Below are 24,969 nucleotides of genomic sequence, written 5' to 3'. Positions count from 1 at the left end.
ACAAGTTACCCCACTGCTTCCAACCACGCCAGTTATCTACACTTTTTTGCTCTGTATCAGTGTATAACACTGTGTTCAATTTTGTGTTTACTGTTTAGCGTGTTAGCCACCTGCTGAAAAAGGACCATTAAGATTAAAACCTAATGATTTTCTTTGCTTAATGGTTTCCAATGAAGACCCCTAGTTTTCTGTAGAACACTTTTAGATCCCATTAGGAATCTATGAAATCAGTCATTGGTCATCTGTTAAATCATTAGGATCCTTAACATTGTGATATTATCCCATCAAAAAAAAGCCAAAACACTTTACAAAACCCATCAGAAACCAACAGAAACACATGGTTTCAATGTTTTTTTCAGCAGGGCCAGCTTGCTAACTGCTATGTTAGCACCCTAGCTAACTGCAGCTGCAAACAAGTCACCACACCAGTTATCTGCATTTTTTGGTATGAATCAGCACTATGCTCCCATGAGTATTCACTTTTATGCCTTTACTGTTTATGGTTAGCTAGTTAGCATTAGCATTAGCATTAAAACCCTTAAAAACCCAAAAAACCATTTCTGTTGGTTCCTCTTGGTGTCCAATAATCAGTAACTAATAGTTCTAATAGTTTTCAGCTGGCTAACTGCACCAACCTGGAGGAATGTTTTTTGGGACAATCTTCTGGACCAGCCTGGTCACAGCCATTTCGCAAGATGGCATGAAAATTCTAAAAATGAACGACATAAAATGAGGCATTTTGGAAAATCGGTCTTGTCGCAATCTAAAATGCCCCAAAGCAGATAAGCCTGGACATTAAGTAAGCAGATTAAGCATGGACATTTTTCCTATGTACTCTCTGCTGATAAAAACAGCTCAGATAAGCAGTTTAAGCTGGTTTTTGCTGGCCTGGTGCTGGTTTAGCATATTAACCTCTGTTGCTGCTGACCAGCCTACCGGCATCCAAAACACAACATACTATGCTAATTTTGCAGGTGACCAGGCATACTGGTCTATGCTGTTTTTTCTAGTAGGGTGGACATCGTAAGACTCGCAACCTCACCAAAATACCTTAAACAAACCAGCGAGCTTTGTCAGTTGTGGAGGTTTACAGGCTTTGGCAGTTTTAGGCAGCATGAATAGCTGTTTTTGGTATATAATAGTGTTGAAGTTTAACAGCAGACTTATTTTCATGTGATGTCCTTTCATGATTTTTGCATATTTCACATGTTAATAGTGTGTTATCACAGAAAAAAAAAAGGTGCTCACATTATATTCACGTGTTTACTTGGAAACATGTATTTTTAGCACAATTCACATGTACAATAATGTGACTTTTAAGAGTCTTTAAGCGTTGATTGTAGCATTAATGCACCAACATGGAGGACATTTTCACAAGACAACACAAACTGCTGAAGGCTAGTGTGACTGTGGCTTTAGCGGTTGCTACTACTTCCTTGTAATTGTTATGTTACTTGGCCAATAAACCAATTATGACTCTGATTCTGATTAAACGTGTTTTACTGTAATTTACCGGCAGCGCTGCTGAGCGTGTAAGAAGTGATTATTTAGTACAGTGTTATATCACTCCTGTCTCAATCGCTGCCACACAGTGCTATAAAGCTTCTTTTCTGAAGCGGTTTATTTTATTTCCTCCTCCATTTGTATACAAACAGAGCTCTGGCTGTTGTCATGGCGACGTCAGCGTTCTCTGGGGATGTCCAGAATTGCTGTTCTCCCATGTGGGGGAGGAAAGGGGGGGGTTGGAGTGTGTGTGTGTGTGGGTGTGTGTGTGTGTGTGTGTGTGTGTGTGTGTGTTTGTGTCGGTGTGTCAAGGGGATGGGGGGCCATTTTCCCATAATCCACACTGAATGCTGACCCTTGGCAAACCACAGGATTGAGACTGGAGCTCGGACAAGGCATTAGCATTAGAAAAGCTGAGCAAGAACCAAGCCAACGGCATCTACAGACATGCATAACATGCTTAGCAAAACTTAAATGGAATAAAATATTTTGTGTTTTGTAGCTAAAGCACAGCTGTAAGTGCCTCTTGAAGTAAATGACACTGGATTGACATAATGGCCATTTCTAAGGCTGTTATGAATTATAAGGCAATAGCCTAGTGGCCTGCAGGACCCCCACATGTCCCAGGTTCAAGTCCCCATCTAGGCAACAACGTCATGTTAAACCAATAAGGGTCCTTGGGCAAGACTCTTAATGATGCATTCACCTACTACTGTAACTTGGCAATTGTACGCTGCCTAGAGAAAAGCTTCTGCCAACATCATTTATTGTATTAGTTTATTAAAGATGTCCTCAGACTAAAGCAATATGGAAAATTATGCATGAAAATGATCACCTTTGAGGACATTGAAATCTTATATAGAACCGATATATGGTGTTCTTAAGTAGGCCTCTGTTTTATAAGGCCAAGATGCTTCATATCAGTGTCATAAATAAAATGTCTATCACTTTAGTTTTGGTGGTTTTATGCCAACGCAATGTAATATTGTCAAATAAATAAACTGTTAGTAAAGTATTTCTTTTTAAAACATATTCAATGCTTATGCATGTCTAATGAAGTCCCATTTTTTTTAAAATGACAGGTCAGGGCAGTCTGAGTGGCGTGTTGCTGTAAGGTGTGTTAGTACTGACAGCACTTCCTCAGATGGCTGTGCAAATATGCACAGTGTGGTTTATTAGAGGCCACCCGTGGCTGGCCAGAGCAGCCTACGTGAACCTTGTGCTTTTTTCTGCAAAAGTAAACACTGAACTAGTGGAAAATTAAAGCAACAATTGTGAAAGAACGTCCTTTGTCAACATAAAGGGCAGGGAGGCTCCAAATGTGTTCGAGTCTAGAACAATGCTGCATGTCTTTACTGATAGAACTTTTACTTTAATGAAATCTTGTCTTAGCTTTAGTTAAAACAGTCTCTCCCGTATTGTCTGGTGTACAATGTACCCTGAATTATGTGGGTAGAAGGTAGTTTGTGTAGGAGTGCATGGTCAACCATTCAGTGAAGATTTCAGGTTTTTAAAGCTAAGACTTTAATGATTAACTCTTGGGTGTTCTCTGAAGAGCTTAGTGGCACAGTGGCCCAAAATGCCAGGAGAAACAAAAGTAATGTGAGACCCAGAGCCTGTATATGTACTTTCAGTTTTGACTCATTCTCTTTTATATTCTCTCTTTCTCTCTTTTGGAACTGCAGGGATTTCAGATTTCTCTACAGGCCATAAGGGGTTTTTGGAGCGATGCCATGGAAGAACCACTTTTGGTTCCCTGAGGAAACTTTCAGTGGATGGTTCTGTAAAGAATGAGTTTTGTAAACAAAGTGTAAAGAACTTTTCTAAAGTTTAACTCCTTAAGCTCCCGGGCTTATTACCTCTGAAGGCTTATTATTCAGTAACTACATGTACTATATTTCAAACCGTCTGACTGTTCTTAAAGGAATGTTTTGGCAAAATATCAAATTTACATAGTCGTTCATTGACCTCAGATGTAGTCGATGAACCAAGACATGTTTGATGTCCACATTTAGCTTCTTCGGTTTAGTGAAGGAGCTACGAGGCTAATGTTGCTAACAAACACTATATGTTTATAGACACCCAAACCTTGTCTGTAAATACATCCCCAAAACTTTTCTTCACACAGTATGATTAACTGTAAACTAAAAACATAAATAAGACTTGAATTCCGACCCCAACCCCCCACACAATGAGCCTCTCCTTTGCACTACATTATATTCTAGCATATTTTTGAAGTTTTTCAGTTTTTCACATAATTTGAAAATGCCTTTTGCTCTTTACATTGTGGGTAAATTTCATGATAAATAGACTAACAGAAACGGCCTAAAGTTACTTGGAAAAACGCCTGGCTCCATTGACTTACATTAAAAGTAAAGTATGTTTTTCCTTTTGCTGTAAAGTTACCATTTTAGAAATATGAGGTTTATATATATATATATATATATATATATATATATATATATATATATATATATATATAAGTTTAAAAGTTATTTAGAAATATAAACAGCTGACATAATCTAGCATCAATATATGCATGCATGTGATAGGCAGTCAAATTCTGGTGCAACAACTGTTGTCTAAAGTGTCTGCAGTATCTGAGGTTTTGTTCATGTTTATAGCTTATAGTAAATCACACTAAACCACATCAGCAAGTCAGTGTAACATTCAGTTGGATGTGACTTTGAATGAGTTCACAGAAATTTTGGGGATGTATTTACAGGAACAGTTTGGGTGACTATTGATTTCTAGTGTTTGTTAGCAACATTAGCATTGTAGCTCCAGTTCCGAACTAAAGAAGCACAATTTGAACACCAAACGTTTCTTGGCTGATCGACTTCATTTGAGATAAGTGGAAAATTGTGTTTGTTTGATTTTTCACTGAGATATTCCTTTAATTCTAGAAGTGTTCAATAAAAGTTTGGACCTGCCAGTGGATTATGGACAAGGGGTTAAAGATTCTTGACATTATTTAAAAATTCCATGCCAATTAAAGACCCCACACACTAATTTTTTCTTGTATTATAATGTCATCATATAATGCCATAATGTGTTTTACAAGGCCATTTTTCCTGTCTTTATCCCTTAGACATAAACAAAGTTGTTTTTGTTACTGTGCCTTTAAGATTATATAATGTAAATGAGCTCTATTCTGATTGGCTACTCTGTATTTTGCCTTAAAAAGTTAAACTCTCCTTTTTACCTTAATGTGAATGGGCAGAGCTAAACTGCTTAACTGCTGCTGCTGACATCACAAAAACAATGAATTCAAAAGGGGCTGTTTTTGCAGCCTCATATCCATATATGGACTGTATTCCCTGGAAAGTGAATGGTATGTTTCAAAACTTGGTCATCAAACTCTTTAGTTCCAGAAAAGTGAGAAAAGTTTGGTTTTCCATGATATGGGCCCTTTAAACGTTTCTGACTGTACATACAACTCAAGAGCCATTTAGGAACCCTAATGTCTAGGAGTGCATAGACTATCCTTGTTCATATAATGTCCTTTCCTATTTGAGTCCAGGGGGAATTTCACTGAAGTGTTTGTTACAGAAAGCACTTCTCTGAATAACTTCAGCAATCCCAGCATAATGCATGGACAAACTGAAGAGCAGTCTGCTTTCACTGACTGTGGCTGAAACGGTACATAAAGTCCTGACACAGCCTGTTAACACTGGACAGATGGACACACGTAGCACACGGTCACTCTCACAGCTCTGACCCAAACGTTTTCACCATATTTGCCACATTTAGTCTAATAGCAGTGAATGTGAGGTTTGTGCTGAGTGTTGTGGTGCAGTGGCTTTTCTTACCTGATTTAACCAGCACATCTCTGGGTCTGCTGGGTGGGCTGTCAGGGTACAGACTGTGTCCTAATCTCTGCTCCATCCTGCTGCTGTGTCTGCGTGAGTGTGTGAGTGTGGTGCTCGGAGACTCTACATGTTCTGGTTATGAGTGTGTGTGTGCGTGTGTGTGTGTGTGTGTGTGTGTGTGCTCTGCTGCGCTGCTCACACACTCACGCCTCTCTTCTGTTCCCCTCAGATGTAAACAGTCACATGACCTGCTGGGCATTCCACAGCCACGCCCCTCCCTCTCCGCCACTCACACACAGTGAAACTCTTAGCCTTTCGTTCTTTCTCATTCTCTCTCACTCTTTCTCTCTCTCTCTTTTTCTTGTCCTCTCTTTCTCTCCTATTTCTCTCATTCTCTCTCTTTCTCTTCCTCTCTTTCTCTTTCCTTGTCTCTCTTTCTTATTGTCTCTGTTGTTCATTCTTTCTTTCTGTCTCTTTGCTTTCTCTCGTTCTCTGTTTTTCTCATATTCTCTGTCTCTCTGTCTATATCTCTCTCTCTCTCTCTCTCTCTCTCTCTCTCTCTCTCTCTCTGTCTCTCTGTCTCTCTCTCTTGCTCTCTCTCTCACACTCTCTCTGTCTCTTCCTCTCCCCTTACTCTCATTCTGTCTCTCTTTCTGATTTTCTTTATCTCTCTTTCTTGCTTCCTTGTTCTCTCTATTATCTATTCCACTTCTCTCTCGCTCTCTCTTTCTCTCTCTTTCTCTTTCTCTATTTGTCCTGTCTCTCTCTTTCTCTATCTGTCCTCCGCTTTCTCTCATTCTCTCTCTCCGTTTCTCTTTTTCTCTATCTGTCCTTCTTCCTCTTTCATTCTTCCTCTCTCCTTTCTTATTCTCTTTCTGTCTTTCTCTTCCTCTCTTCTTACTCGTTCTTTCTTTCTTTCTCTCTCTAGTATTTTCTCTCTAACCTCCTCTCCTTCTCTTTTTCTTTGTTTTCCTCTTTTTCTCTCTTCCTCTCCACTTTCTCTCATTTGCTCTTTCTCTTCCTATCTGCTTTCTCTTTCTTGCTTTCCTTTTTCTCTTTCCTTTCTGAGTCTCTTCCTCTCCCTCTTCTGTTGTTCTCTCTCTGTCCCCTCTCTTTCTCTTCCTCCTTCTTTACTCATTTCATCTCTTTCTTTCTTTCTTTCTTTCTTTCTAGTTCTGTCTAGTATTTTCTCACTTTTCCTCTCCTCATTTTCTTTCTCTTTTGTTTTCCTCTTTTTTCTCTTTTCCTCTCCACTTTCTCTCATTTGCTCTTTCTCTCTTTCTCTATCTGCTTTCTATTTCCCTCACTACTTTTCCCTCTTTTCCTTTCTGTCTCTCCTACTGTCTCCTTGCACTTGCTGTCCCTCTCTCTTTCTCCCTCTCCACTTTCTCAATCCATTGACTGCAGGGCTCTGATTCTGAAGGGATTACTGAGGGACTTAATCTCTCTCTCTCTCTCTCTCTCTCTCTCTCTCTCTCTCTCTCTCTCTCTCTCTCTCTCTCTCTCTCTTCTAAATCTCATGTTAACCATCAGTGTGCTGAGAGTGTTTTATCCCTCACACATAACTGCAACACACACACACAGTCATATGCACACACAGGCTGTGTCCTTATGCTTGCTGTAGAGATGACACATGATTTGAGCAGTGAGGACATGGACCGGGTTAAGCTGTGAATGCTTATCTGCAGGCTGTGGAGCAGCCAGCTTTAGATTACATAACACACAAACTCTGCTGAACGGCAAGGGGGTCAACACTTAACCTAACATGCTAACATAGCTAACAAAGAGTGGAACCTAGTAGCTATCAATTAGCATATTCTGTTTTAGGGATGTACTGATATGGGAGTTCCAAAATTTTATAATTTTCATGGACATATCAGCTGATACCAATGCTGATACATAACTGCAGAAATTGTGAGCATTATGGAGGAAAATAATATTTATTCATATAGTGTTACAAATGCAGTAAAGGCCATTGTTGCCTAAATGTTCTGCTCCTCTGGAAAACAATAAATAAATCATCTGTGTGATACTCATAATGTTTTCAAAGCCACTATCGACTAACTTTAAATATGATTCCTAAATCACTGTGCATCCCTGCTATATTTGCATAACACTTATGTTGACTTATTTTCACTTATTTGTTTATTACTAGGAACATTGCTAGTTTTTTAACAGTACTGTTCTTTCATAAACTAGCCAAAAACATATGATCTTATAAGCAATCATTCCCAGATTTTTGCATATTTACAGTTAAATGCAATCGTTTACAATATATATGTAATACATATATATAACACACACACACACACACACACACACACACACACACACACACACACACATATGTATATAATAATAAGTTAACACATCCTCTGCATTTGGCATTTTTATGCAAATTTTTGGTATTTTTAATTTCACTATTTTGGAAAAGATAAAACATAAAATATAAAGTTCAATATTTTAAACAGTAATTTTGTATCTAAATGTTTCTCTACAGACAGCTGCATGCTAGATCTTAGCAAATGTGTTAATTAAACTTATTATCCCGTTGTTACTGTTTTACAGTTTCACTAATGCGTATTAGCACTTACGGTTAAAATGTGCTTCTTTGTGTCTTTGTGTTTGTCTATGATGCATAAGTTTAAGCAGTTTCATTGAGGTCAGCATCCACAACACAAGCAGTGCTCTGAGAGGCCTCATAGCGCTGAAGAAAACATGGCAGAGGCTTCGGAAGTCTTTCAGAGCGAGTCAATGACGTGTCAAGAGGCAAGGTCAGTTATGGCGAGGCCGTGATAGCGGCGCATTGTAGTTGATCGGCATCAGTGTGTAGCGGAGCGCGGAGCCGGCATTGTTCTGGAAGACTGAAACACGAGAGCAGACTTACCCACGCCATTCATCGGCCTTCCGCTTTTCGCACTCTGTTGCTCCAGGTTATACGCCTTCTGTGAGACAGAAACAGAGAAAGAGAGGGAAGAACTATCAAACTGCACTCTGTAGACAGGTTCCGACCAAGCTCCTGGTGGAACTTTGTGCAAAGGGGTCAAAGAGATTAATGGGTCCATATTACGGAAAAAACAAAATATCCTTGCTTTTTGAATAATGTAGAATTTTTTAATGCAGAATGTAAACATTGTTAAAGTTTCAAACGTACCCAGTCTATGTGGTCCATATCTGGACGCTGCAAAAAGGGTCCATTTTTTAGTCTAATGTTTTTGTGATGTGATAGAAATCCAATGCATTTACATATTTGTCACTGCCAGAACAAAACCTTATATCTCCAAATTGCAACTTTACAGGAGGAAAAAAACTTCTTAAATATGTAATTAAATTTAATATTACAGGATTTTTTTCTTCATATTTTGGACCATTTCTATTGGTTTTGCAATAAAATCAGGACATTTTAACACAATATAAAAGGTAGAGTATTCAAATTATGCACAACAGCTATGATATGTCCACCAATTCGGCCTAAATAATTTAGTCACTGCCAATTTAGCTGATGTTATAAGGAATGTTTCAGCCTGGACTGCTTTTCGAATGAGGCACAATGCAGGAAAGGCAATCAGAACAGAGCTCATTTACATAGTTCAATCTAAAGCATTAGAAAATGGTCTTTTTTTGGATATAAATGTATACATACATCACAGCTGGGCCTGAGACTGACTTTACTTTAACTTTACACTGAGTTACCAGTTGAATTCAGTTCAGTTTGTTACGTTTAAATGCAAATTTAAAAATACCCACAATGGACTTCCAGCTTAAAATATATAGAAATATATTCAACTTGAAATTAAATAGTCAAAACAAAGATGAATTATAGCAAAATTGCTGTTGGAACAAAATCTCCAGAAAGCAAATTTGCAGGAAAAGGAAAAGATGTTCTCAACCTTCAATGTAAGTTAAAGCTACAAGGTTTATTCTAGGTCATTTGGACCATGCTGGGGTATTTCTATTGGTCTGTTTATAATGAAATTTTGACTCAATGTGAAGAGCAACTGGTGCTTTCAAACTATGTGAAAAAGATTTTTTTTAAACTTTTTTGGTTTTGTTTTAACGGCAACAATCACAGGTGGTTTGAGGTGTGTGGTTTGAGACTTAAGGCAAAACTAATTGATGAGACTTCTTACAGATTCGTGCATTTATAAATGCTTATTCCAATTAGCATCCTTTGCTATTAAGGTTATATTTGCCAATTTTGATCAAATTTAGCTAAAGTTGTCATGACAAGCTTATGTAGGGGACATGTAGCCCTATGAACAGTGCATTACCGTAAAGTGCTACCAAAAAACCTTTTATCTCCCCTTTTTTTAAAACCTTTTGTTGTATAATCTGAAAACTTTTCCCTTTACACTGTGTTAAAATTTCCTGATGGACAGACCAATAGAAATGGCCCATAAACATAACATTACATTGACTTCCATAAATAGTTAAGAATGTTTTTCTTCCTGTAAAGTTACCATTTTGGAGATATGAGGATTTGTTCCAACAGTGAAGATGTGAAATAGCATATTGCACAACAGAATGTCAATATGTCAGATCAGTCTAAAAGAGTAATCTGACATATGCACATTGCCCAACACATTGCACAACCAAGTCCAATCAGTCAATAAAGTGCATTAGGTACACTTACCCAGTGTTTTGATACATTTACCTTGTATCTCATCTACATGCACTCAATAATCTGATCAGAATCGAATTTCTGCAGTTGTCTGATTATTCAAATGGTCATGTAAACAGCATATTTAGATTTCTTAGGTCGGAGTAAGGTCTAGAAATCTGATTAATAAATCTGACCAAGAGAGCCAGATTTTAGCTCAGTAATCAGATTTCTCAGTGCATGTAAACTCTTACTCTGATTTCTTTCGAATTTCTCAGTCTGAGCATGTGCAAAAACAGACAGCGGTACTGGAAATAAGCAAGCAGCTTTGCCAGGAGATGACAGCAAAACAGTTTTGGAGCGACACTGAAACCAAATACATGCTTGACGAAATTAAGGATTTAATTTTTCTGCAGTTATCAGACTATTGCAAGACTAAGTGAATGTAAACACACTCATTCACCATTATATTGGAGTTTGAGACTGTGAATTTGTTTGATTTGATCTCTAAAACCTCTAACAAGTGACTTTCAGAAGTCAAGAGATGTTAGTTTTATATTGTATCTATACTATTCAAATGTAATTACATAATTATATATTTAATTGCATAATGAGTTATACAATAAAACACATTTGCATTGAAGTAACACTCTGAATTGACAAAAGCATGTTTAAATTTTTATGGTAACTTTTATTTTAATGTAAAGAAATGACATGAGATTTAATTCCATGTGGCAGAACTGTAATTACACAAAACTTGACTATAACAATAACGTATCAAATTCAAATAATAACAGATTCTCCTCTTTCTTCTTATCATCTTCAATTTAAAGCTTAGAATCTGGACTTTTGCTTGTTTTAATGAGCTATTACTCACAACTAATTAATATATAATTACTCCAGGCTCTTAATCTCACCAGCAATAACTTCTAATTATCATTAATTAATGGTCTCCTTGCCCCTAATTTTGATTATCCCTAAAAGCTTTTACAACAGAACCAGCATTTCGAATGCATATTACCCTAATCTGAGACAGTGTATGATACGCAGTCTGTGATGTCTCATGTCAATTACCACAAACTTTCTGTTCAAATCCCTCCAGCTGCTACATCAGGAATGAACGTCCCCCTTTTACACTTCCATTCAGTTCAATTAAGCATTACATAATATCTCTATAATAGGATATCTCTGCACTTTCACTGGGCTCCATCATTGCGCAAGAGTTTAATCCTCAATTTGTAATGAAAAGATTACACGATATTAAGGTTCCTCTCTTTGAGTTCGAGGTTGAGGAATCCTTGTGTGCTCCACAGAACAAAGCCCTGAAAAGTTCTCATCATCCAATAAGTGATAGAGCCCCACTGCAGCGACCAGTCAAAGAACCCTACACTAGAACACCCTTTTAATTAAGAGCGTAGAAGCACTTTAAACGACTCTCATCTTCCCATTAGAGCCTCATTAGCACCTCTGTGGCTTCGCTGTGACTGATTCTCGATCACTTAAGGAGAACTATGTAAGGCATTTGTCCTTTGATTTGTCTGCATTCATTGATAGACGGAAGGCCACTGTGCACCACGTGTGAAGTCAACTCAGCTAACATTCTAAAGCCCAATCCCATTTCACCCCTTGCCCCTACCACTAAGCCTTTAGCCCTCCGTTTTGCATGTTCAAGTCTAGGAGTGGGGTATCCCAATTTTTGTTGAGATAGAGGGGTAGGGTGAAGTGTTAGGGCTACATCGCCCTTCAAACGGAGGTTTTTCAGAGACACACTCCAAACAGAGTGTTATGACAAAAAAAGAAAAACCAGCAAGATGGCTGCACGAGTGACCAAGGAAAGCCAGAAGTGTAAGTGTTTTCTCCGTTAACAAATTACGATAACCACTGTTTTATCTTAGTTTAATGTTGTTTCAATGTATTATGATGGTTTTCTTCATACCAAGCATAAAAAAGCACTAGTACTATGCTAACATCTTGGTAGCTAGCTAGATAAATTTCCTGTTCCCCCTTAAATAGTCCAGGAATACTGATACCTGAAGTGCCAGAATGTTACTGCTGCCCCATTTAAGGTGGAACAGGAAAATTCAAAAGAGAAGCTGGTGAAAAAAAAAATGACTTCAGCTTTATATCACCAAAGAATTAGGGGTGGGTGATAATGTACCATTTTCACACACACCCCCCCTCTTTGAAAGCAACCAAATTTACCTTAAGCCCAGCAGTGAGGTTGCTGAACTTTAACCTCCTCTTCTATCACTGTAGACTGGCAGGGTCGCCTACAGAGCACCACTAGTAGCCTGTTAATGAACTAATGTTATTTTTATTCGAGGTTCCAATTTTGTAGGGGAAGATTTCAACCACTACCCCTTGTGACTCAGTTCCAAGGGGCAAGGTGACACTCAAAAACAAGGGGTAGGGCCTAAGTCAACTTATGACCCTACATCTTTGGAGTGAACTCAACCTGAGGGCACCCAGCTCTTTTTAGTTTAGGTAAAAGTTCTCAAAACTAACTTTCATTAGTAGCCTTAACTCTTTGGGCCAGAATTCCTCTACAGTGATGTGAATGACTGATCTCCGCTTATGACAGTCTCCAGCTCCCCCTGCGACCCAGAAGGATAAGTGGTTTAGATGATGATGATGATGATGATGATGGTGTGTGTGTGTGTGTGTGTGTGTGTGTGATCTCTGCTTATTCGAAGCATTTTGTTGCAATTAACTTAAGAGTCTAGAACAGTGGTACTAAGGGGGCCACAGAAAAGTCTCAGAAGATGTCTCTCTATTTTGTCATTTTTAATTTTGTCAGTTTATTAAATTGGCTTTGGCCATATCTCATAGGTGGACATTGTTCAAAAATGGAAGAAGTTTATGATTATTAGTATTAAAATAATTATAATTATAAATGGTAAAAAGTTTTTAAAATGTTATTGAGGGACGCAAGGGCAGGAAAAAGACTTAAAAAGATGCTTCTTTGGGGGTTCTTAAGTAAAAAGATGGTTCTATATAGAATCCTGAACACACAAAGAACCTTTGCATGATCAAAGCGTTCTTTGCATTATGAAAGGGTTCTACAGATTGATGGAGAACATGTTTTATAAGGTCCTATATAGAACCTTTTTGAAAAGGGTTCTATATGGCACCAAAAAGGGTTCTTCTATTGTAACAAGCTGACACTGTCAAGTCTACAGCACATTCTCCATCAATCTGAAGAACAATTTCATGATGCAAAGAACCCTTCAGTCAGGCAAAGGGTTAGGTTAGGGTTCATTGTTCTATATAGAACCATTTTCTTTACTAAAGAACCCCTGAGGAACCATCATATTTAAGTGTACAGAAGCACTTTCTACCTAAAAGGAGGCCTTAGACTAAAAAAGTACTGCAGAGTCTGGAGTTATTACTGACGTTTTGCTACACATTCGACTATTTTATGTATTGATTTAGATGTAATTACATAATTACCTAACTATTCATATTGCTAGTTATATATTGGCTTACATAAATCTTCAAATCACATTCTGTATCAGCGACCTTTAGTCAGTGGGGGGATAAAACAAAGAAGTGACAAACAAACAACAAACAAAGTGTCTTCATTGCCTTTTGCTTTTAAAGGGCTTTACATAGTTTCCCCTGCTTTAGTAGACTATAAAACACTACAGCATGGGCTCAGGCCTGGAATTACAGCTCCAGGAGAGGAAAAGCTGCACCACCTCACATTTACGGACAACAAACGTTTGGTTTTGAGATCCAGCAAACAATCCATGCATGTTCATTTCCCCTCTGTAACACCCCCCAGTTCTTTGGTGTTCTTGCTGTCTGAAAGCCTGAAGCGCCATTGCCCTTTACTGGGTTAGGTTCAGCTCAGAGTGCCTTCGGATGGTTCATGACAAAGCTGAATGGATATAATAGATATTGTTGGTGCTGCTTGCTGGTTGCTAGGAGAGGCCTAGGCAGGCTTGATGCCTTTACAAGGCCCTCACTGTCTTGGTCTCCCCCTACCCTCCGTCCAAACACTACTGGAAGCTAGAGGTACAGCGAACATGTGATGTCAAGTCAGTAACATGATGGCAACTTTGTAATGAGGGAAGAGTGATTTATTTTCAATCAAATTTATGGTATGTATAAAGAATAAACTGTCAGATCATTAGATAGACAACACACCTTCACATAAACTGTACATTTCAATGTACATGGCTGTGTGGAATAATTCAGGCAAACCAGATCATGCTGTGTTCAACTAAATAGGCAACATGAGTAACCTTAGTGACTTTGAATGTGGCATGGTAGCTGACACTAGGTTTGCAGGTGTTCTAAAAATCTGCCCTACCCATTGAGCAAACGTGTATACCATCTGTTTAGTGTAGAAGAGTGGTCACCAACCTTGGTTCTGGAGATCTGCCATCCTGCAGAATCTAGCTCCAACCACAATCTGAAACACCGGCTCCAGCTGATGAACTACTGTAATCAGCCTCTCTTAACAGAACTAACTGCCTGTGTGTTTCTTTGCTGAGCTGAACAACTGCCCATACTATGCGGTCTGATGCTGTTGCTTCATCTGCCATGGAGCTTCCTGCCATACAACACTGTGCAAACCTCACCTGCACACCACTGACCCTGCTGATGATACTGCGGCATCTTTTAATCATAGACATTGCTTCTCCTGCTTTCCCCCTTTTCTGCATCTTATACTAATACTAATGGTCAAACCTTATTCTCTGCCGTTTTTGTTTGCTATCTGGTGTTGACCAGAGGAAGATGGGTTCCCCTTTTAAATCTTGGTTCCTCTCAAGGTTTCTTCCTGTTGCTCTTAGGGAGTTTTTCCTTGCCACTGTCTAATTGCTCCTGGGGGCTTGGACCTGGATTTTTCTGTAAAGCTGCTTTGTGACAACGCCTGTTGTAAAAAGCGCTATATAAATAAACTTTGACTTGACTTGACTTGAACTTCTTTAGAAGTCCATGATTGGCTGGATCAGATGCTTTTGTGTTAGGTATGGGGATATGGAGCACGTTAGATGGAGATTAGAAACGAACTCTGGAGGAAAGTAGATCTCCAGGGGTTTTTAATGAGAATTCTGCCTTACTACAAGTTTATTGTACAGACACAGCTTAATGTTATTATTCACCCTATGAAAGGCCATTTAGACTACCAGAATATCCTGAATTTAGTGTATGTAGGGAGCTACAGTACATTTTGGGACATTTTGACAAATTAGGACAATTTGTCAGAATACCATTTCTAGCATCTCCCAAACCGGTTCTGGCATTTCCCAAGGGCCTTTCATAAGCATCTGTCTCAAGGGTTTTTTGGGAATGCTGTAAAAAGTGAAAAATTGCCAGTGATTAGTAGGGCTGGCCCAAATACTGGGGTGGACCAATGCTAGGAGGCTAAAGCCTACATACAGCAGTTCAAAAGTCCTTCTAAAAGACTTCTAAAAGTCCTAGACTGACTGTTAATATCAGCGGTAGCCTAACAAGTGTGTTTCAGTCAGTTGTTAGAAATGGAAATCTGCTGCAGCTTCAAATAAAACATGAAATGCCTTTTATGATGTGTTTAATCTAAAATTGATAAAAATGTTTATGTGAATTACCATTAGCTTAAAGATAATTCATGACTAGAATGTCATAGGGATTTGAGCAGAAATTAGCATTATCATGGACAGGGCTACCCATAAGGTGGGGAGCTTTCATGAGGCCTGTCACTTGGAGGTGGGGGTCATTAAACTGAAAAAATCAATGTAACTGTTCATTACATTGATTTATCAGTCTACTCAGGCTTTAGCAGAGCTCAGTAACACTGAGATTGGCGGGGAAGGGGTTGGAGGGTTGGTGGGGAGGCAAGAGGTTAAGTGTTTATTCCTCAAAGTTTAACACTCCTGAAGCAGAAAATATTCGGGATGCCCAAATTGGAATCAGAGTCAGACTAAATCAGAGGGTATACCAGGGATTCCATTGGATTGAGTCCTGTCTTTATGCAGGCCTGATCATAGAATTGATTTTTCCTATATTTTTGACTGTGTTCTGACATTTATGGCCTTAACTGAAGCTCAAATATTCATGGTTCACCACTGACGTACACTGAAGCTAGACTGTTTCTTCTGACGGAATTAAAAGCACATTCTGTAAGAAACTGAAGAAAACACTGTTCCAACATTGTTTCATGTACAAAGTACATCTCACTATTGAACTTTATGTTCTCAATTACACAATGTCTGGTAAAGTAGCTCAAGCACATCCTACAGCATTCACTTGACAAATATTCACCACCTGCAAAACATAATACTCAAATAAAACACATGTCCTCTGAACAGGCCTTCAGTCTTGACTGAACAAACACATTTTATTGAAATGTAATTAATTTACTTGTATTTAAAGAGGATTTTCTCGTCGGCATCAGCGAGGCTTTGAGCTGTATTATGAGCTGGCTAAGAGGTTGTAAGACGCAAAGTCTGTTCTAATAACCAAGCAGTCGAATCGCAATGAGCTTAAAGGCAATGAGAGTCGATCCATATTTGGAAGAGCTCAGTGCGCCACAATGCAGAACTCAGCTGTGTGTACTGGAACACAGGCTGTCATGGTGCAAATGAAGATTTGTTGCGCAGTATCACTGATGCAAAATGACAGCCGATTGATTTTCTCTGGTTTAATTAGGTCTCTGGCAGGATGGCTTTGCACAGAATTTGCTACGTTTGCATTTGGTGATTGCCTTCACAGTATTATCCAAATGTATAGTGTTGCACAGCATAATATGGTGCTATATGTTGTGGTATAGTATAATTTACCATATAGTTTAATATGATGTAATAGCTAAACCCAATAAATACATTCCCTGTAGTTTAGGTACACTTTGCCTTTCTTTATAATATGAATAATGTTTGATTTTTACTGTTTTCAAGTAAGAAAAGTGCCCAGAAAAATTTGTTAGACTGAGCCCAGTTAAGATGGGATTAAATTTACATGGTGGCCTAGGGCAATTTCCAATTTCACAGGTTCTGTAATTTTATTTGCATCTGTATTGGTTGTATCTTTGTTTTTCTCCCTTCTCCTCTAAAAAAATTATCTACTATTTTCACTACACTCAGTGGTGGTCTGATCATTTTTGTCCAGTCAGATGTTGCTTTGCATTGGACAAAAAAGAGTTTTGACAACTCCACCTGCTGTATTTAGTCTCCTAGTGTGGCAAACCATATCAAACGCTTCCTAAATTGTCAATCGAGGGGTGTGTTTGAAGGGTCTCTTAACCATTTACTTGGTAGAGCATTATCAGGATCAGAAAGAAAATATATTAATTTCAGTATAGAATATCATCACTGTCCAAAAAGATTTCTCTATTTTTGTCAATTTTTAGTTTTCTACATCATGTGAGCACCGCACCTGCCTTTTGCACTGAAAATTTCATGATAAGTGGACCAACAGAAATGCTCCACAACTACTTGAAAGTAAATCTCTTTACATTAACTAATATTAATAGTAAAGGATGTTTTGCCTTCTCCTGTAAAGTTACTATTTTGGAGATATAGTTTTTCTTGTGTACACATTGCTCTCAAGTACTTCCCCACAAATCAAGAGAAACCTTTCAGGACATGGCTCCTTTTCACATACTAAGTCTACACAACATAATATGTGTGTTCTAAATTATTCAATGTAGAAAATAAAGAAAAGCAAAATCCCACCTGTCTAATTAAAAGATGGTTATGATGGCAGCTACACCATTACTTTCTATAAACATATGCACAATATCATCAACTTCTAGCTTGTTCATATGACTATGATGTTCATATGTTCATGTGAGGCAAACATCCAGGTTTGTAGAAAATCGAAGCCACTAGAAACTCATTCAGCTTTGATGAACATGATACATGCTACTTTAATAAACATGACGCTGTGTTACAAAGCACACCCAGGAAATGTCTTCCCTGGTGTAAAGAGAAAATGTTGCCCCAAGTAATGATTTGAAAATCTGTTGGCTCAAAGGTGATTTAAACCAACATTTGAGTGCTGATATCACAACAAGGGGATAAAATGCTTAGGCTTTGGTATCATAATTTAGCTTTGTCACAAATATTTATATGTGATATTATTTTTCTCAAAATAAACCTGGTTAGTGTTTAATATGTTACATTACTGCAGACTGACCAGGAAACATGTTCATTTGTATCAAAAACATTTTGAAAGTTTATAAATCCGGGGGTTAAATTAGGACAGAGCCTGTTGTGTCTCGAGAACGAAAGTAATGAGTTCCATGAGCTGTTTAAAATTAGCATGACACAAATAAAAAGCAGCTTTTGTTAACATTTCTTGATTCTAAGGTTTTTACTGTCAGATGGGTGGCATTATTTGGTGCAGTTCATTCAAGGCTTTTGTGTGACTTTCATGTTTGTCAGAAAAGAATCAGAAGATATTCTGATACCGAAACAGACAATTAAATTAATAAAGCTATTGCTTTTAATGTAATTTTCACATAGTCCGTGTTGAACAACTGTGCGGTGTTATGCTCTTGCTTCATCTGCCTTGATCAGCTGCCCACTGCTCGCCAGTCTTCTGGACATGTTTGACCACCATGGAGCTTCCTGCTGTACAACGCTGTGTAAATCTCACCTGCATGCACTGACCCTCCTGAAGATGCTGCTGCTGCACAGATTCTATGTAATCATAAACATTGCTTCTCCTGCTTTCCCCCTTTTCCGCATCTCATACTTATACTAATGGTCAAACCTTATTTTCTGCTGTTTTTGTTTGCTATATGGTGTCAACCAGAGGAGGATGGATTCCCCTTTTGAGTCTTGGCTCCTCTCAAGGTTTCTTCCTCTTGGACTTAGGGAGTTTTTCCTTGCCACTGTTGCCAATGGCGACGTTCATGGGGGCTTGGACCCGGATTTTTCTGTAAGGCTGCTTTGTGAGAACGCCTGTTGTAAAAAGCGCAATAGAAATAAACTTTGGCTTGAGTTGACTTGACATATACTGAAAAATGCTATTCCCACATTGTTGACGCCATTGGAAAAAAATAGGGCTCCCCAACCTCCAAAATCCCAAAGGAACCATCCCTGAAGTTTTGATGGGCAGTGTACATGGAAACAGCACTTGACCTCAGTGGCAGTATGAAATCAAAGCTGTCCTTTCTCCTATCACAAGGTGCAGAATGTAGGTCATGGCCAAGGCAATCTGACATCTCCAAAACCCAAAGGAGCACTGAGCGTGACGGCTGCGAGACTACGCCATTGTTCCCCACGGCAACTTAGACGCTGCTGCCCACTCCACAGAGTCCAGTTACAAGTTGTAGTGGCCATTTGACCTTTCCACTCCTGGCCCTGTCTGATCTGTGCTATGTTTTATTTACTCTGTTCAGAAAGGGCCTCCTTGCCATCACGTTGCGGGCGATATTGCATCCTGCTAATAACTATTGAACAAAAAGGCTTTTTATAGATTTCGGCCATGCTCCAGCGCTCTGGTTGCAAGCCGAAGGTTCTCGGGTTTCCCAGACAACACAAACAATTAGCAGGGGCCACGGAAAAGGAGGGGAAGCAGCCTGCTAATTACGTACGGAACCAAACAAGGAACACAGGCATGGATCAGTGATTTCATGTTCCACAGCCGCATCATAATGACAAGCAGACATAGAATGCGCTGCAATGACAACATGTGACCTGTTTTGCTGACCTATCACTGGTCCAGGTTTACATGAACACTGTCTTGCATGCAAATGAAACACAAATTAAAGACTCATTTATGTACTATAGTATCAAGGCTGACTGAAGGCAAACCTCAGACCTCAGACAGTCCTTGACCCCCTGGTGACAGTTAGGAGCTTTAAAGCTTTGCTGTGAGGGAATGTGTGGGCCAGGAAAGGAAGGACAGAGGCAGTAATGATCTCTCCTGATGAGATGAAAGAGCTTTAAAGTATTGGTAACTCTGCTGCAGCTCCGGAGGCGATGCCATCAAAGGAAGAGTGTCTGGGCTTGTGTATATGTAGTACACTAACACAATATATCATTTGTTGATCATTATTATGATATTGGCTCTGGAAATATCAGTATCACAGAAGGCATTAATACCCAATTGAGTCCTCCAATCTATCTTAGTGTCTTTATGAATGTTCTGACCAACCTTAGCTGTTGTTGATGAGTTTCTGTGGGTGTGTTCATGGATCAAGGCATTAAGGCGATACAACAAATTAGGGACGCACTGAATTTGAAAATCAAACACTTAACAAATGATCTGAATGCTAATGAAAAATGAAAGTATGTTTGAAATGTTATTTGAATCCTGCACTCTACTGGGCAACACAGAAGTGCAAACAGTTTGAGTGGCAATGAACACAAACCTCTGTAGGTGCGTTCAGTGCTTTTTAACTTGTCATTTCATTAAATCCTTTAAAGGAAATCAAATAAATAATACTACGGAACTCAATGGCTTTTGGTAACCAACTTTTTTACCTCTCATTTTGACATAAACACATGTGCTTGTGAGATCCTGCTGAGGTTTATGGGTGTTTCTTCTCTGAATGACGAACACTAAAGAAACCGACTGCCTACTTACTGGCTTCCAAGTAAGTAGGCCTAGGCCTCTTATAGGTAGCCCCCTTGAATGGCATTGTTTACTAAAGCCAGCACATGTATGAAAACAGCATTTGACCATACTCTATGTGTGTATTGCTGCTGTCCGTCTGTAACACCATGTCCCTGGTCCACCCACTACTGTGTGCCAACACACTGACCCATTTGGCTACACAACGCTTATTACTTGCTATCACTGGCATTGGCTAGTTTCTCTGACCATCTGCATTAGCATGTAGCATTTCAGTTAAATTCCCTATTGCGATTACTGCTAGCATGCCTCCAGTATGGGTCAGTGCAGCTTTAAAAGTTGGCGCAGCTCTAATCTGCCTCCAGGGAACCAGGCGGGCATGCAGGCGGTGTACGTGGCGGATTTGGGATTTGATTTGGGGCATGCTCTACAGATGTTTACAGCCTTCACATCCGGCCTGCAGACTCCTTGTAAACTACAAAGTGTTCCTTTGCAGCAACCGCTTTCCAACAAGCCATGGTGACACTTAGGAAATGGGACTGACAGTTTTCCCTGCAGCTACGCAGGAATCCGGGCAGAGCGTGGGGTGTACAGCTCCCACTGCATGCTGAGGCTGAGCTGGTACTGCTTCTTCTGCTGAAGAATGTGCAGATACTGACCAGTATTCACTCTGAAAATCAGGTTATACATGAAGTTTGACTCAGTAACTTGCCCTGACATTAATATATTGGTGTCAAAGGCAAATAAGAAACACCTGGTGGTCCATTTTTTTTGGAATTGCACCATTATAAGCTTAAAAGAAGCATCAAAGCTGTGTAATATGGAATAAACTTGTACCAGTTCTGTTTTTGGCAACTTTTAGCTGGACAAAGCGACACAATTGAGTGTGTATCTGCAGATGTTGTTTCATGTGTACACCAGTGGGGGCTAGTGGTCAAGTTTGGGTATTAAGCACTATGAAAGACACACAATATGAGTGGGCATTTAGGCTTGTCAAATATCGAGAAAAGCACAGAAAATACTATAAATGAATTACATATTAAGGGATTATGATATACACTGTTGAGAGTGGGCTTTACATATAAAAGAAGTATTGGCGCAATATTTTGATTAATACTACCTTCATCAACATGAACTTCTTTTTAAAAACTCATTATAACCAAAGCTAATAAGAATGGATATTAAAGTGATAAGCCATGAGAGCCTCTGTGTTGCAGTGATTTTATTATGAGTACCTAAATACCCCTTACGTACAACCTCAAGCGGCTTATTGCTTTTAGAAAACAATGAAAAGCTAAAATATGATGAGATATACAATGTTTTGATAAATAATTTAGATAATTATTAATAATAATCGAGATATTTAAAAACTCTTCCTAGAAATGTAGTTCTTCTGCATAATTTGTCCGCCACCATGTAACCCATTCATCATTGGTCAGTTTCTGACTCTAGGACCAGGAATTATTTGAGTAGTGGGTCATTTTCAACTTTAATCAAGCCTGAAACCTTGATCCGACCAGCCTGAGGATTTCTGTTTGGAATAAGAATAATATAAAATTGCATGAAAATGAACTTTAAATCCTGTTTTAATGATTCCATTCATCAAGCAAGGCTTTTGAACAGCAATGCAGAGCTCTTTAGTCTGGATAGGCTTTCCATAAAGCACTGTTCTCACACTATGCTGTGGTGATGTAGCAGGATGTTAGCCTTCGCCTTGTTTAATCGTAAAGCTCTATTTCTTTACCCGCAACACGTTATATATAATTTGCGTTCATTTGATATGTAGGCAACTTGAATGACTGTCACCTTTTGGACAAAAAGCATGAAATACATCTTTCTTTGTTTGAGATACTGCACACTGATAAAGGCAATAGCCACTATGCATGAGCAATTATAATCTCTAATTATACAGTGTAAGACTTGGTGTGAAGTGAACTTATAATACTGCATAATTTTTGATTGTTGTGTTGTTTACCACATACCTCAGCAAGGTAGTTACGTATTGCTTGGCATTTGCTAAAAAATGTTACTGAGCACCAAACAGACATCATGATGATGTTTCATGACCAGTACTACTGGCTGGATTCAGCAGTCCATGCATTATCAGCCTTTGTCAGCAGTAAAGATGTACAGTAGGAGGCTCTGAGATACTCCCCTCGCAAATAGGCTGACTCTGCCCTCTTGTGGACAACATTCAATCTACTTTTACATTACACTACGAAGTGATAGGAGGGCAGTGGCATGGCAAGTAACAGTAAAAGCTAATAGAAACTCTTTTTCCATGCATCTCAAGTTCATATTTTCAAGGGTCTTTGTTGAAAAGGCTTGCTGTAAATGTACAGTATTAGTACTATATTAGTTATCAGATCTATGAACATCTGCCTGCCTCTAAAGTTCCCTTGTTCTGTATGTGATTCTTCATAATCAGGTCCTCAAAGGTGAATCCACCATTTTTTATATGGTTCCATAATTCAGATGTTGAGATGTAAACAGAGGCATTCTAGAGAAACTTACTGAGTGAGAATTGTTCACAGTGGTCGTAATAGGAACCAGACGTCTAAAGGCCTTAAAATGCCCTGCCTGTGTCTCTCTGCCATTAATGACTGTTAAAAATACATTTTAGGACAGAATCCTATCTCGAAATTATTGTAAACAATACCTCAGACATGAGGTAATATATCTGTAATCATATTGTGTAATCACATTCTGTGAGGGAGCTTTTAAAGGCATTAAACTCTTTAGACGTCTGGTTCCTATCACCACCACTGTCAACAATTCGGACTCAGTAATTTTCTCTCAAATGCATCTCATATCAATCCACTCTCAATGACTTTGCTCACATCTTCTCTGCGTAATTATTCAGACATTTTGAAAAACTTTCTGGAATTTCTGTTTAATTAGGTACGCTGACCTGAGAAAAACTCAAATTTGCAGCTAGCGTCTTCCATGACTCGACACTTAGGGTTCTACAAGCTTTCCTATGAACATAAGCAGTTTTCTTTTAAATGACACTGTCTTGTATCGTATATTGTCCTACTCAGTATGGGTGAACTATACAAAAAGACTGGGCTACTAACAGATGCCTCTGTTGTTGCACTTGTAAAAACCGCTAGTCGCAGCCACTTCATATTAGAGCTTTAATGACAACACCGCTGCGTGTTTGTGATTGCGCTTGTGTGTATGAGATAACGAACACCATCTGCTTTAGCTGGGTACAGCTGGCTCGTGTCAGTGTGTATGAGGGTGACTGAGGCACAGATGAGGCTACAGCATGCAGCTGTGTGGATAAAAGTGCTTTTCTTTCTGGGGTCACAGCTCTGCTAGGCTTGTTTTAGCTCAAACTAACTACTAGAAGCTTATTAAGGATTTGTTATGTATGTATATATGTGTATACATCGCTGCTGTCGGAACTAAAACCTCATCTCCAAAATGGTAACTTTACAGGAGAAGCAAAAAACATGCTTTACTTTTAATGTAAGTCAATGGAACCAGACTCTTTTCCAAGTCATTTTGGGCCACTTCTTTTGGTCCACTGATTGCGGAATTTACATGTAATGCGAAGGGCGACGGGCATTTTCAAATTATGTCAAAAACTGAAAAACCACAAAAATGGAGATACAAGGTTTTGCTCCGACAGCAGTGATACACACACACACACACACACATATATATATATATATATGTGATTATTTTAAACTAACACATCCTCTATGGGAACAAATATGCCATTTGCCATTTTGCTTCACATTTGCGGTGCATAATTTCTACATATTATGCTGAGTTTGAAAATTAAACATAAAGTTATAAATGGCTCCATAAGTTTCGCACAGGCCACATTGGGGAAACCAAACTTTTGCATATGACTGCTATTTGATATATGATCAACTAAAATGATTCAATAAAATAATGAAGTTGAATTAAACAGCCCCCTATTACCTACTTCACTAAATCTTAAGATCCCTATACTTTTTCAACAACATCAGGGAACAAGCCACAGCTTTAAAGACCAAAATGATGATTATAATGGCACTGTAGTCATGGCAACCGGTCAATCTGTAATCATAACGACAGCTGTCGTTACGGTTTGTGTTTTTCATCAGAGACTCTTTGTTTCGACAACATAAACCACTAAATACGCCTCTGATGACAGTCTCGTGTAGGAATTCATCAAAGAACCATTAGTTTGAAGGAGGCTCAGTGTAAGGACAAACCTCATTTGCCTTGTTTGAGATGCCTTGTCTGTTGTGAATTAAGTAAATATGCACATGTAATATTTCCCTGGCAAATTCAGTTTTTCTTTAGCTGATCTTCATTAAAGTGGTCATTGGGATTATGTGCTGATTTCCTAGCCTGAAACTGACTTCAGTGAGGTCATAGCATTTCCATAAAGTAGTATTTTTAACTGTTATGGTTAAGATTCATATTTCCAGTGCAGAACTACAGCTAGAAAGCATTTGAATATGAAGTCTTCCTTCTATGGTGCCCTGCACTAGTATTAGGTTTGCATTATATATCATTTGTTAACCGTTATCATGATATTGGCTT

At 38.7% G+C, this 24,969-nt stretch overlaps 1 protein-coding gene across 2 annotated transcripts in view; it reads right to left on the bottom strand.

Moving 5' to 3' along the window:
• The window catches only part of si:ch211-236d3.4 (protein FAM107B), a 58,057-nt gene that overhangs the window by 25,367 nt on the left and 7,721 nt on the right, over nt 1-24,969 (bottom strand). Inside the window, exon 2 of one of the 2 annotated variants that reach the window (XM_036558985.1) lies at nt 8,203-8,260. In XM_036558985.1, the coding sequence (XP_036414878.1) occupies nt 8,203-8,260 (58 nt within the window). Of the gene's footprint in view, nt 1-5,315; nt 5,531-8,202; nt 8,261-24,969 lie in introns of those variants that run through there. The other variant, XM_036558986.1, reaches the window with a different exon arrangement.

The sequence above is a fragment of the Colossoma macropomum genome, unplaced genomic scaffold, assembly GCF_904425465.1.
Source record: "Colossoma macropomum unplaced genomic scaffold, Colossoma_macropomum, whole genome shotgun sequence".
In the NCBI taxonomy this organism is placed as follows: Eukaryota; Metazoa; Chordata; class Actinopteri; order Characiformes; family Serrasalmidae; genus Colossoma; species Colossoma macropomum.
The sequence above is the reverse complement of the archived record's forward strand: the minus strand, read 5'-3'. Positions and strand labels throughout refer to the sequence as shown.